The sequence below is a fragment of the Epinephelus moara genome, chromosome 21, assembly GCF_006386435.1.
Source record: "Epinephelus moara isolate mb chromosome 21, YSFRI_EMoa_1.0, whole genome shotgun sequence".
Classification (NCBI taxonomy): Eukaryota; Metazoa; Chordata; class Actinopteri; order Perciformes; family Serranidae; genus Epinephelus; species Epinephelus moara.
The window spans coordinates 35,375,897-35,389,597 of record NC_065526.1 but is presented as its reverse complement, the minus strand read 5'-3'; the positions used below and the strand labels follow the sequence as shown (position 1 = coordinate 35,389,597).

The following is a 13,701-nucleotide window of genomic DNA, read 5'->3' as shown; positions in this document are numbered from 1 at the left end:
TGTAACCATTGTAATCTTTACTAACTTGATGGACGGAAGCAGCCTATGTCTACCATACGCTAGAAGACTTCGAAAATACTTTTAAAAGACCAAAGTGTGACACTCTCACACCGTTACCTATTACCTATTACCAGTTTTGTTACCTAAACTGACCACCAGCCTCTGTTGTTCAGCTGTGCTATTTTAGTAAGAGAAGACTGAAGGGATGAGTGGTGAACCCTTTCAAAAATTAGGATTTCTCACTAAAATAATTGCTGGTTGGTTGATCAGACACAGAGCACGGACTCCTGTTTACTTCACAGCTCCACCAGTTTCTCCTCCTTTTCCGCAATTCAAGAGAATTAAGACTTGTTCTTGCGCCTCCTCTGAGTCCCTCCACATTTACTATCTGTCCGGTTTGCTGCTTCCTGTTTGGTGCTGGAGAGAGCGCGGCTATTCTTCACTATTTGCATGAGCCAAGACTTAAACCTGAGACAATATTAAACATGTCTGATTTTGTTGAAACAGCAAGACGAGAAAAAAACTGACTTAAGACAGATCGGACTGAGTTTACATTAAAAAAAAATCAAGGTCACAGGAGCGCACACCATTTGAGATAAAACTCTCAAGATTTTATTCTAACATTGGAAATTTGTCTGTGATAGTAAAATCACTTTAAAAGTTGTTTGTTGTGAGGCTGGAATTATTTGTCAGAGCTAATTTTGCCATTTTACTGATATTTCATTGAATCCATTTATATAAGGCTGAAATGGACAGCTAATGATAAAAAGAAAATCTGAGACAGCGTTTAGTCTGAAAAGCCTTTAAAAAAGTAACTTTGCATTTTGACTACTAAACATCTGCAACCAAAACAAAGAGCCTTAGGTTGATGTGGAAAAATGTTATATGGAAGCTTGAGGGCTCACTTGAGGGTGCTTAGTGCTTTCCTAGGTCACATAAAGGATGGATGTTGGGCAGGGCAAACTGTACTGCCCTTATGTATGCATAAATAATCATGAGCAGCAGTAGAAGAGCCAATTCAGACCAAGAGCCCTTAAACAAAAGCACCCTCTCGGCCCCGTGTGACGCGTAAATACTGGCAACTCTCTGAAGTGGACTTGTGTATGATCTGCATCCAACTGGATGTTGGAGGAGACTGTGGCTCCTCTGCAGTGTTGGCTGGGCCTGGAGAATCGGGCTGGGTGTACCTAGCAGTGCCGCGGCCTGGCTGCGTCCCCCAAAGCTGCGGCTGAAGGAGCTGTGCCTACTTGCGTAGGAGGCTGGCCGGCTGGGCAGCCAAGGCAGGAGGAACGCTGGGAGGTCGCAAGGTCTCCGCTCCTCCAGCACAAAGGCCACCTCAAACCACTTCCTCTGGAACAGAGCAAAGTCCTCCAGGGCTGCAGGAGACCAGCCTCCAGCCGCTGTGGTGGGAAGCTGGGAGGTCTGGCCTGCAGAGGACAGGACAGGCAAAAATGTCGACTTAAAACCTCTACATAAGAAAAATTACAGATTGTTCTAATTACCTGACATCAATTATAGATATATACAAGTTCAGGCATGTGCGAAACTAGATATATATTGAGACAAAAACAGTGACCCCTATGGCCTCTGAGTGCATTTTAAATCCATTCACCATCCTTCTCTCCTACTATCCTGTAGAAGTAGAATCCGTAGACGAAGGTGCGCATGGCATCTCCGGAAGCGTGGGCCACCAAACCTTCATCCAGCATTTTCTATACAAACCAAACAGACAGACACAGAGACAGCTGAGCAGATACAATACTCAAAATACCACAGTTTTCTTTTCCTTAAGGAACAGTTCACCCCAAAATCAAAATTACTCTCCGATGTAATGGAACTCAATGGCACTCAGCTTGTTGTGCTGAAAGCACCACAAGCCTCAAAATCTACTCATGGACGAGAGGCTCGTGCTCATGACAGTGCGAGATGTGAACATTAATGGCATCCTCCTCAGCTGAGCTGTAACATTAGCTAGCTCAGTGGTGCTAGGTGAGCTGGCAGTAGATGCACGCTTCCTTCTATGTGGTGATACAGTGGGCAGGTGTAGACAGGTAGAAAAAAATAGTTCCTCCATGAATCTGCTCACAACAAAGTCTTTAAATCAATATTTGCTCATTTTGCTACAGCTAGCAGCTGCTTAATTTAGCATAAAGACTGGAAACAGGGAGAAATAGCTATTCTGTCCAAAAGTCCACCTACCAGCAGCTCCAAAGCTCAGGAATGAACACATGATGTCTTGTCTGCTTAATCTGAACACAAACCAGAGTGTAAAAACAGCAAGTTGTTGTTTAATGGGGGTTAGGAACTGGACCATTTCTTGCACTTCCTGGAGAAGCTGTTGGTTGTCATGCAACTTCACAGTGACATAAGGACTCAAGGACAGTTTGATTAATAATTTTGGCTTTGCCTTCATTTTCTCTTTCAAATTTGATTGTCTAACCTGCAGGGTTGTTTAAAACCTCTCTGATCACCTAAATACTCATGCTTCGTAACCTGTTGCCGTTCTTTAAAGTGATGCTGCTGCAGTGATAAACTGAATGAGCACAATGTTTAAGACCCAAGTTGTGATAAATCAATTAATTTCTCATGAAATCTTCCTCATGTCTTTCCTTCCTCACGTTACATGACATTTTTCATCAATTTAACGGAAAGCTGGGACACACAGATCTTACTTGCATGACATCCACAGCCATCCCCTGTGTGGCCACGCCCTCCACATTGTTGACCAGCCAATGAACGACCTCTGCACTTATAAAACAGTTGAGTGGTAGGCCTTTCTGCTCCGGGAGCAGTTGTACACCTGTCCTGTAATAACACAGAGCACAGACACAAACAACTGAATCAAATACACAAGACAAAACCCTGTAAAACCAAACCCAAGAGCCTGGTTTTCACTTTTATTCACGTAAGGTAACAAGCAAATACATTAGTATATATCAAATATATAACGATTTTTTTTAACTACAATATATTTTAAATAAATATAAAATGCATTAGTTAGATAACTACACACTGGTCACAGTAGCCACATAAAAACATTCTGATGTAACTTGTTTTCTCAATAGTTAGAAAAGAGAAAACATCTGAAAGGATGTGTTGATTTTTTTTTTGATCTGCTGTAACTCTGCAAGACACATCTGCAAATATATGATGGGCAAGAAGCCAGAGGTGGAAGTAACACACAAGCAAGTCTTAAGTTACTGTGGTGACAATTACACAAGTCAGGTCAAGTCAATCAGCTAATAAATTAGCTAAAAAGACACATTCACGTACCTTTCTGTGTGGGTTTCGTAGCGACGGATAAAGTTGAATGTTGTAATTGTTGTGCCACTGAGATGCAGACCTTGCATACCAATGTTCTCTTCCTACTACCATCACTGACAACATAAGCCTTGAATCCAAATTGTATTATTTTTGCACTAGCCCCCTCCATGACAGTTGCCTTGTGCATTGGCCTCTGCTAGTTTGCTACCTCCTAGTAGGTTGCACGCATTGCACTAGAAATCACCCATCCATGTGTCAAAAACAAATGTACCTTCTAAATAAGAAAAAATGTAAATATTTAATCAAAAGTCAAGTCATCTGTCTCTCTCGAAGTCAAGTCTGAAGTCATGAATACCAAGTCAAAGTCAAGTTGAGTCCTTTGTCAGTGTTAATCAAGCAAGTCTCAAGTCCTAAAATTTGTGACTCAAGCCAGACTTGAGTCGATACATGTGACCTGAGTCCCCAACCTTTGCCAAAAACACACAGCACATCTTACGTGGGATGTTTGATGGCCTCCAGGATCTCCAAGAGTGTTGAGGAAGAGGACAGAGAAAGGGCTCCCGCTGCACACTGCCCACTGTCAACAGATCACTGATCAGTGCTAAATCACAGGTTACAGTTTAGACAGGTTATCCATAATCTATTATCAAGTTATCAGCTATTCTCTCTGGTTCTAAGTTTCAGCATATTTACTGGTGCATTTTAATGTCATAAAATAGAAATATCCCAGATCCTAGTTATGTTATGGTAACCATGTTTTACATATTAAACTACTACAATCTCTTTATTATCAGTTTTATGAGCTAGATGTGTGATGGGTTTTTTTTTATACAGCTGTCAGAGTATCCCTGCAGTACACAGAGTCAAAGGTTACCTGGTGTCTGAGGTGCTGCTGCTGGCTGCAGTCTCTACTGCAGGCTGTGCTGCTGCTCCAGCTGTCACTGCTGGCTGGACTCCTTTATCTGCAGCCTCACTGGCCTCGCCAGGCAACTGCACAGTTAGAAGAACATCACTAAATTTGCTGTTTCATTTCATATGTTGTAGTGTTTTCCCAGATTACCAAAAAGCCCATTTTCTCACTTCCATCTGGTGGTATCCAGCCATGCAGATGTTTCTCCTTGTACAGGGCTAGGCTACCTGACTTTGAGATCTCTGCAGCCACACTGAAACGGAATTCTGTTTGTGTTGCTCACAGTATTGAAACATAAACGGTGAAAATCTATTTATGGAAACTGTGTTGCTGTTACTCTGAATAATCCGCAGAGAAACTGTCCCAATGTGTATTCTGTGGTTTATCCAGAGTACAGTAGACACTGTTTCTCAAAAGACTTTTTAAAATTACATTTTTAAATACTGTGAGCACCACCTCCATTGTATATTGGAGGCAGAAATCTCAGAGACAGAGATCTCAAAGCCTGGAAAAAGAAACCATCTGAATGGACAGATAACAGAGGACAGAAGTGAAGAAAATATGTTTTATTCTTTAATTCCTGTGAACAGACCCTTTACCAACCCAGTCCTGATATCATGCATGGAAACAGGAGTTTCTCAGAGGTTTATCTGGGTCTAGTTGTGTTACAGTACATGTTAGTTACACCAGGATCACACTACGTGTATTACTCTCTAGAAACGGAGAGCATTGATTTTAGGATTTAAGCTATGTGCCTTATGCCAGACATCTAATAGCGGCCCTGAGGAGATCAATCTTTGGCTAAATATTTTTATGATATTTTAGTTATTCTTATACTTGTATGATTCTAACAATATCTAGGTCTCTGGAGTGTTTTTGATTGCTCTACAGGTCTGACATTCTTAGTCTGTGCTGAGATGAAGGTGTTACCAGTAACCTACATGGTTTACAGATCCTGACAATGGTTTATGATCCTATATTTCTATACAATACAACATACAGTACATACTTTGCCTACAGTATGCCCACATTTTAAATTAGAAGACCAATTTAGATATTTTCGACATCTGATAGTTCTGCATTAATATAATATGCATCACAGCTTTCCTTTGATGATCTTCTATAATATTTTGTATAGTGTCCTATAGTAAGTACTTTGTGAATCTGCTGAAGGTCTGAGGTTTAAAAGGACTCTCTTCAACCTCAGCACTACAGACATGTAGTTAATCTGTAAAATGTTACTAAAAAGACACAACTGACTGAGGCATAGCATTTACTGTGGAGGCCCATTGCTGCCTTTGTGATGAAAAACTAGAATTACCGCCTTGTGGTTGTGTGCCAACCCCACAACACTTGACGTGCACCTACAGTTTACATTCATGCCTGTGAAAACATGGATGTTTCACACACACCGGCAACAATGTTGTTCCTACCTTTATACCCTAATGTTCAAAATATCAACACAGCGCCAACCAGTGTGCATCCATAGTAAAAATAATTCAGGTCTACGGAGTGAATGACATATTTGGCTCTTACAATAATGTCACAGTGAAGTTGACCTTTGACTTTTTAGATATAAAATGTTATGACTTTGTTATTTTATCCTATTAGACATTTGTGTGAAGTTTTGCAAAAAACATGTTTTGTAAAGTCACAGTGACCTTGACCTTTGACCACCAAATTGTAATCAATCCATTCTTGAGTCCAAGAAGACATTTGTGCCAAATTTGAGGAAATTCCCTGATGGCCTTTTTGAGATATTGCGTTTTCGAGAATGAGACAGACGCGAGGTCACAGTGACCTTTGACCTATAAACACCAAAATCTAATCAGTTCATTCTTTTCTAGTTCAGTTTAAGGGATATGATGACACTGAGTCTGAGCCCTCAGCTGAAATTTTCTCTATATGGTGCAGTGTGCCTGCAAACTCCAGTCAAGATCCTCCGAATCAGTGAGCAGTACATTTATTAAACAATGAAATATAGCACTGGACATCACTGTAACAGAATTTTAGAATTAAAATCAATTACAAAAATGTTTTCCATTTCTTTTGCACCCTCCAGTTGGTTTTGCTTTAGGCATCCGCCAACTCACCCATGCCTAAAAATGGTGCTGGATGACAGCAAAGATGCCTTCTTTACTCTGTTGGCTAAACTAGGGCCGACATAAGGCATGTTTTCAAGGGTTTTGTTATTAATCACATAAAAAATTAAATGTTAACTAATCTTTTCTGCAAATACAGTCAATATCTGATTTTTCCAGACTTTTTTTTTTTGGCTAGGTAACTGCAACTTCTCATGACGCTAACATATTTGTCAGTGCATTACATTTGTGGTTTATATGGTGAAGCTATAACAGTTAACCTCACTGAATTGGTCTTCTGTGTAAATGTTTCAGCTGTGGGGAACTGCCAACAGGTTGAATCATCATAAAGATATGATGGATTAAATGTGATCCTGGTGTGAGAGTTGTCAGTGTTACTACCTACCTGCAGGCATTACAGTACTGAGCAAAGTACAAACAGTAAAAGTAAAAATTGGGATCTGATGAGGCACTGCAAGTCAAAGATCATGCAATAACAACATAGAGTTTGTCTGCACACCATGCTCATGCAGTAATGCAGCATGAATTTAAGGAGCTACAACACATGTAGACACACATACACGCACAGACCAAAACACACAGCTTGAGTGATGCCCAGGGACCTCGTTACTGACCTGAGAGTGATAGATGTAGGAGGAGCGAGGGCTACGTATAAAATCCAAAATAAAGGCAGCATCCTGTCAGCACACAGGAAGAACATAACCCAGGATCAAACACCCAAAGCCCAGCAGCAGGAGCAGAACAGAGCATGAAGGGGAAATGCAGATGGAAGGAGAGAAACAAGAGCAAAAGCCCCACACTGAAGCACCAGCGAAGAAGAACCATTTTATTCAAGTATTTCTGGATGATTAAAAAAAACTTTTAATTGTGTCAGCAAAAGCTAAATGCCTGAAGCAAAACATTATTCTGATCCACACACATAGTATAGCTGCTCACCTTGCGGGGACTGTCTACATATGTGGGAGCGGTGGCAACACTTGCAGGGTCACTGATGGCTGTTGAGGGCTTTGCCTGCTGCTGCTGCTGCTGTTCTTCCAGTGTTCTGAGAGGAAGCAGAAACAATGCAGTTAAAACTGAGATATATGGCTCCAATGCAAACAACACGTTGGTTTGCAGTAACAGGAGACACCCACTTCTGGTTCTGCTCCATCTCAAGTAAAGCTGATAAAGCTGATGTGCCTTTCTTGCCCTGTGGGGGCACCACTGGCTCGGTGGGATACGGAGGGAGAGGACTGGTGACCTGCAGTCCTTTCATCGGTGTGCCCTTCTGCTATGAAGGGGAAAACAAACAGATGGTAGAGTCCGTTTTAGCACCAGTAAATATAAATGCCAACAGAGCAAACGTTTGAAGACGATTGCCCCGTGTGCAGTGGGTAGCAAGCTACAACTCACAAGTAAGTTAAGTGCTCAGTTTAATGACCGTAACCAAATACTTCTCAGTACAGAGTACAAGATCTTTTGGAGACTTCATTTGCATGCCTATGTGTGATGTGCAACTGCAATAGTAATCTGCTGGATTGTTTTAAAGATGCAGCCGTGTCACACTTTTTAAATGTCCTGTTGCTCTAGGGCAGGATATCAGTACTTCATACCTTTAAGGTATCGACCAAAATAACCCAGTGCCCAGAAGTATCAAAACAGACAAATGACAGCTGCATTTGATCTTTTTTGTATCCAGATGTAGAAAGACTATTTGCATGGTTTGGCTTGCAGCCAAGCGTTCTTCAGTTTCATGCAAGTTGTAATTGGCCCACAACTGCTGCAGCTTCAATCCAAACAGCCTGTGGTGTGGTGAAGTTAAGTGCTGTGTATTTACAGAGTTGGAGGTTTAACACTCCGAGATGCCACCAAAATGTTCAAAAGTATGGCTCCACTACACGCTTGTGGCTAGAGATGTGCACAAGTCGTTGACTACTTGATAAAATGTTGCTGCCCTCACTAGACTGCACCAGAAATACCAGCTGGTTAAAGTTATTATTAAATTTTTTATTTAATTATGTACACATTTAAATTACAAATTGACATAATTTGCACTGAAATACATGTCTTCCTAGCTACTAATGTTAAAAATGGCAGATAAAAAAATAAAAATAAAAACCCACTGGCCTGTTTGCCTCACCCTGCTGATAGTGAGGTGGAGACAAAGATGACAGTGAGGTTTCAACTATTTTCTGGCTGTATTTTTTGTTTGTTTGTTAGTTTTAGGCCTGTCTAGTTTACATATAACGGAAATTAGTCGTTAGGAACATCCCTTCCTATGGCATCTGGTATTTTACATATCTAAATGCTTCTATTGACATGAAGGGCATCAAATGAAATAGAAAAACGGTATCAAATGAAGTACTCTGGTATCGTATCACTTTCAGGGTACTGGTATTGGTACTGGTATCACAATTTTTTAAACAATACCCAGCCCTACACTGCTGTCTGTGAATGTCAAGCAGGATTCTGCAAGTTGATTTTGATACCAGACACACATTAAATGAAATAGAGCTAAAAGTACTACATTAATTATCTTTTAATCTGCCTATTTTTTTGTCAGAAAATACTAAAAAAAAAATCATAATTTTTCACAGTATTGTTTTCCATAACGTCTTGTTTTGGCTGACCAGCAGTCAAAAACCCCAAACTGTTCAGTTTACTATCACATAAAATAAAGAAAAGGCGCAAATGCTCACAATTTACACACTTCAACTGGTGGATGATGGCATTTCTCTTAAAGAAAGACAACTAAAGGAATCACAATAGTTTTTTGATACAGTTTCAGTCAATGAATTAATTGCTTAACAACTAACTGTTTAAGCACTAGGCTAAAACCTCATGGCTAGTGAGGGAACAAAATGCAAAAACACAGGTATGCTGCTAGAACTGTGGATAATCCTGACATTAAAGTAGCCCCAAAAGCTTTTACAAAACAATAATGATACCTGCAAAGACAAAAGGGCAGTGGTAGTGGTAGTGTGGTCAGCATAATGCACAGAGTAACTTATAAATGTAGCTGTCAGATAAATGTAGTGGAGTGAAAGTACAATATCTATATCTGCTCTATAAAAGGAGAGGCAAGTATAAGAACAAGTAGCAAAAATGGGGAAAAAAGACAAGTGATGAAAAAGTCAAAAATGCAATCAACATTCAGAGGTAAATGTAATAAATTTGAAAAATCATTAACAACAGCATGAGTGTCAAGTTTATAAAATATTAAAATATATGCAGCCTGAAATAAAGCAGTGACATGTAAATTCAAACCGCAAGTAAAGTAGAAGAGCCTCACCCTGATGATCCTATCAGAACGATGGCGTCGTCGAATGCGGTTGAGACCCTCCAGGAAGCGAATGAAGCCATCCAGCAGGACCCAGTCCCCGCTGCCACCCATCCCAGCACCTGCTCCCTCCCCATACACATCCCAGTGCCCCTCCCCATCTGCCACCCGCCGAGCTCCTCCGGCTGGCAGCAGGAGGAAGCGGGTCCTCCAGAACTTCAGAGAGTCGATCAAACTGTGGAGAAGAAAGGCAGAGTCTGATAACAATACTCACTCCACTGTAGTTTCATTTTACAAACTTTATGTGTTATGTGTGGCTTTGATGTGATCATATAAAAAACATTAACACATATGTTTAAATTCTGGAATCAGTAAGAGATATAATTATATATGTTATGTTTGAGTATTAATGTATACCTGAAGTCCTCAGAGCCAGCAGAGCAGATGTACTGGTCCAGGTAGTTCCACTTGTATTCCTCCAGCCTCTCATGGCCAAACTCCACCCAGCAGGACACAAACTGAGCATCAGAGTGTGGAGGACACAGACTGTAGCTGTACTGGATCTGTGCCGACTCATACGGGTACCTAAACACGCGTGCGCACACACACACACACACACACACACACACACACACACACACATTATGAAACAGGAATTCCTTTTCATGTGCAATTTTTTTTTTATTTTTCCCTTTTTATTACAAAATGGCAGCAGAGAGCTGACAGGAGATGAGGGAAGAGAGATGGGGGATGACATACAAGTGGACAACACTTTTCTAAAACATATGATTCAAAACTCGAGACACAATCTCAGAGCCCATCAGCTGTCTGCCTGATGACAATAGAGCCTCTGGGGGCAATATTTCTGGGGTTCTGATGTAGCCAGTGGATATCTGGGCCCAGACGTCCTCTTCCATGCACCCGTCATTTCAACTAAAGTATATCTACAGCAAATGAATGCGGATGAAAAAAAACAATGGCCCATTTCGGGAATGCATTTTGGCCAATGCATTCCACCTCTTTCCCTCTTGCCATGGACAGTTTACCTGCATGCAATCAAAGCCTGATCAGATATGATTGGTCAAAACTACTCAGACTACAAATGGACTACAAACAGAAACCAGTATGCTTCCATTACCAAAATCCCTTGTCTACAGGTTTCACATTCATAATCATGTATCTGTTTACAGCGATTACTAAGGACATAACTGACAGTTGTTTCCTTTTCATGTATATTCAGGCTGATACGTCCTCCCTTAAACATACAGTAGACTAAAGTTTAAGCAGCTCCAGCTGAGTTACAGCAGCAGCAGCAGCTTTCCTGTTTGAGTCTGTGATGTGCTGTGATTAGAAGATGAAATGTATGTGTCCTCTAAAGATATGCTATGCAGGATTTGTGTGTGGTGGTGTATTTATCTGCAGAGAACCTGCTCTTTACCCGTAATTTTTTTATTTTCTTCTTATTTTGTTTTGCTTGGGACGTTTATGGGCTGCAGCCTTTGGGCAGTGGCGTACAGCCCCAAGCCAATAAGGTTGAGATGTCAGTACAAAAATGTAGAAACCAGGTGCCAGACTGTAAAAAATGTGGTCACAGCGCCAAAATAACACAAATGTGTTACGCTGAAATGGCAAGCGGACCAAGCTCATTTTAATCTAGGGTTTACCTTCCCAGGTAAGTACTGAAGGAGAGGATGGGGTTGATGAGTGTGGTTGCTGGCGGTTAGCCTAGTTAGCTCTCTAATGTATCAGCTTTTCCATTATAACAAATGTAACGTTTCTACAATAGTGCAGCAGCACGGTATACGAACAAGTACACCAAGTTGAATGTTGTGTTTATAAACAGTAAGCGACACTTCCTGCGTGGTATACCTTTTACTATTTTCACTTCTTATACGAAAAGTTTAACTAACATATGCATGTGTGTTATATTTGATAGCTAACACTGGCAGGTTTCATACAGGATGGGACACTTGGGAGTCCCCACTCATACATGTAACTTCTCCTGCGATACTTTTATCTAGCTGGGAGGTTTAACATGGCAAAATGCAGAATGACTTCTTTCTGTGTTTGGGTTTTCAGGTGTACTTACTTTGGCAGGTAGCGAGTGACAGTGATGATCTTGTCTTTGAGGCAAACTTTATGGAAGGTCCGGCCCATACTGAGCCAGTAAACTGTCTCCTCCTCCTCAGCTCGACGCAGTGACACCAAACCTGAAACCCCAAGAAGAAGAAGGAAGACACATACAGTCACCATGGCTCTGTTGATGTTTTCTGACATTTCTTTTAGGACTGAGTGACCTGTTTTCTTAAATACTGAAAGCAGAGGTTATAGACAGGTTGTTTCTCTGTGAGTTAGCACAAATACTTATTTAAGTTGTTTGTGTCGGTTGGAAGTAAAGCTGGAAAATCTATTTTACAGTGAATATCAAGCTAACTTCACTTCAAACATGTACATCCCATGGCTGAAATGCAACAACTTCATGGAGCTGCTGAAAGGCATCGTGGGAAATGACTACCACATGAGGCACTTTAACAATCACAGGCTACAACAAGAAATTCATAACTTTAATAACTTTTTAATGGAGAATAGAGTGGGCAATCTGATTTTTTTTAAGGATTCCAAATACAAAACTGATGATAATAAACATAAATCAACCTCTGGAGTAAAGAGGACTGCTGCCGAGTGGAGTGGCCACAGCGGGCTGTGGCTTCCTGTTATTGGGCTGAACTATGATCTGGTAGCCTTGCATCAACCTCTGACAGATAAACTCCTCAAACACCTGAGACGCACTCATCACCGGAGCTTCATCTTCTCGCCTGGGAAAGAGACAGAAGCATGAAAACAGATGAGCAAATAACCTTGTTTTGCTCATTTCATGTGTTGCTTAATGCTGCTCAGGAAAAGTCATAGTAAAATGAGTCTGTGATATGATATGTTTGCTTGGTTTCACAGGATATATGTGATACTGCCCTTATAGGCAGTAGGTAAGTAGGTATCAAACACTGCGTAATTCTCTATTATTAAAGCACTAACCTACTTAATATGATTTTATGTTTCCTGATGATGAAGATGCAAATACAGTATTAGCTATAATAAACAGTGCTGTGCTGCACAGACCGATGCTCAATACTAGTGTCTTTTTACTAAAAATATGACTGAATGATGATGTGAAGGAGATTATTCAGCCCTAAGTAGTGCCTGCAGTCTTCTAATCAGGCTGCATACAGCCACAACAAACAACAGCAGGGAGATAGGGCAGACTGTTTGTAGTTTAAGAAGGCAAAAGAAGTTGCAAGCACAAAGTGATTGGCTATAGACAGTTCTACACTTAAGACAGGTTGTTGTCTACCTCTCCAGGTCGCTGTGTGGCAGCAGGTCATAGCATCCTTCAGTGTAGTCGTTCTGTAGCGTCTGGCGGTCGGGGAAGTAGTCGGTGGTGAGGGGCAGGCAGGCCGGTGTGGTCAGAGACTTCCAGTCTACCCCCACTGTGCAGCAGAAGCTGGGCACTGTCGGGGGTGCAGACAGCAGCAGGACTTCAGGAGCACCCACACCATACACACACACAAACACACACACACACACACACAAACAAAAATTCCCCACAGCAAAGACAAATGCATGTACCCAGAGAGGAGAGGTACATGTGTGTGGGTAGGGAGGGGATGGATATAGAGAGGAAGGGAAAGCACAGTGTGGTGATAAGTAAAGAAAGGAGGGTAGGAGGAGAATTAAGATGGAAAGATGGAAAAGAAAGAGTGACGATGAAGATACAAAAAAAAAAAAGAAAGTAGAAGAGAGGGGAAAAAACAGAAAGCGTTACTTTTACTGGCCTTGTCGCCCCTGCTGGTGATTCCTGAGGGGCCTGTAGTTGTGGAACAGCAGTGATCAAACATGCAGATTGTGGCCCTGTGACAGTCAGTCTGTGGTCAGCATCGCTCACAAGCAAGTGACAATTGTGTCCTGAACTCAGCAAAGGTGTGAACTGTAAAGTGACTGAGTGAATTTAAGCAGAGAAATCACATCATGCAGACATACAGATGGTGAGCCAACTCTTAAATACAGTTTGCAAGAGGGATTTGTTTGACAAAAGCACCAATCTACAATCAATCAGGAGAAATATACTATGCGTACTGCCATGCAAGAGCAAGATATAAACGAAAGGCTTG

The 13,701-nt window shown here is 41.2% G+C and overlaps 1 protein-coding gene across 11 annotated transcripts in view; it reads right to left on the bottom strand.

The window, feature by feature from the left end:
- The window catches only part of depdc5 (DEP domain containing 5, GATOR1 subcomplex subunit), a 35,129-nt gene that overhangs the window by 6,926 nt on the left and 14,502 nt on the right, over positions 1 to 13,701 (bottom strand). The window contains exons 26-39 of one of the 11 annotated variants that reach the window (XM_050075024.1): positions 13,356 to 13,397; positions 12,885 to 13,041; positions 12,191 to 12,351; positions 11,625 to 11,745; positions 9,953 to 10,120; positions 9,548 to 9,770; positions 7,410 to 7,546; positions 7,213 to 7,318; positions 6,891 to 6,953; positions 4,139 to 4,254; positions 3,761 to 3,841; positions 2,673 to 2,805; positions 1,613 to 1,712; positions 1,188 to 1,427 (exon numbers count right to left, since the gene is read on the bottom strand). In XM_050075024.1, the coding sequence (XP_049930981.1) occupies positions 1,188 to 1,427; positions 1,613 to 1,712; positions 2,673 to 2,805; positions 3,761 to 3,841; positions 4,139 to 4,254; positions 6,891 to 6,953; positions 7,213 to 7,318; positions 7,410 to 7,546; positions 9,548 to 9,770; positions 9,953 to 10,120; positions 11,625 to 11,745; positions 12,191 to 12,351; positions 12,885 to 13,041; positions 13,356 to 13,397 (1,848 nt within the window). Of the gene's footprint in view, positions 1 to 1,187; positions 1,428 to 1,612; positions 1,713 to 2,672; positions 2,806 to 3,760; positions 3,842 to 4,138; positions 4,255 to 6,890; positions 6,954 to 7,212; positions 7,319 to 7,409; positions 7,547 to 9,547; positions 9,771 to 9,952; positions 10,121 to 11,624; positions 11,746 to 12,190; positions 12,352 to 12,884; positions 13,529 to 13,701 lie in introns of those variants that run through there. The other 10 variants (XM_050075030.1, XM_050075025.1, XM_050075027.1 and 7 more) reach the window with 10 other exon arrangements.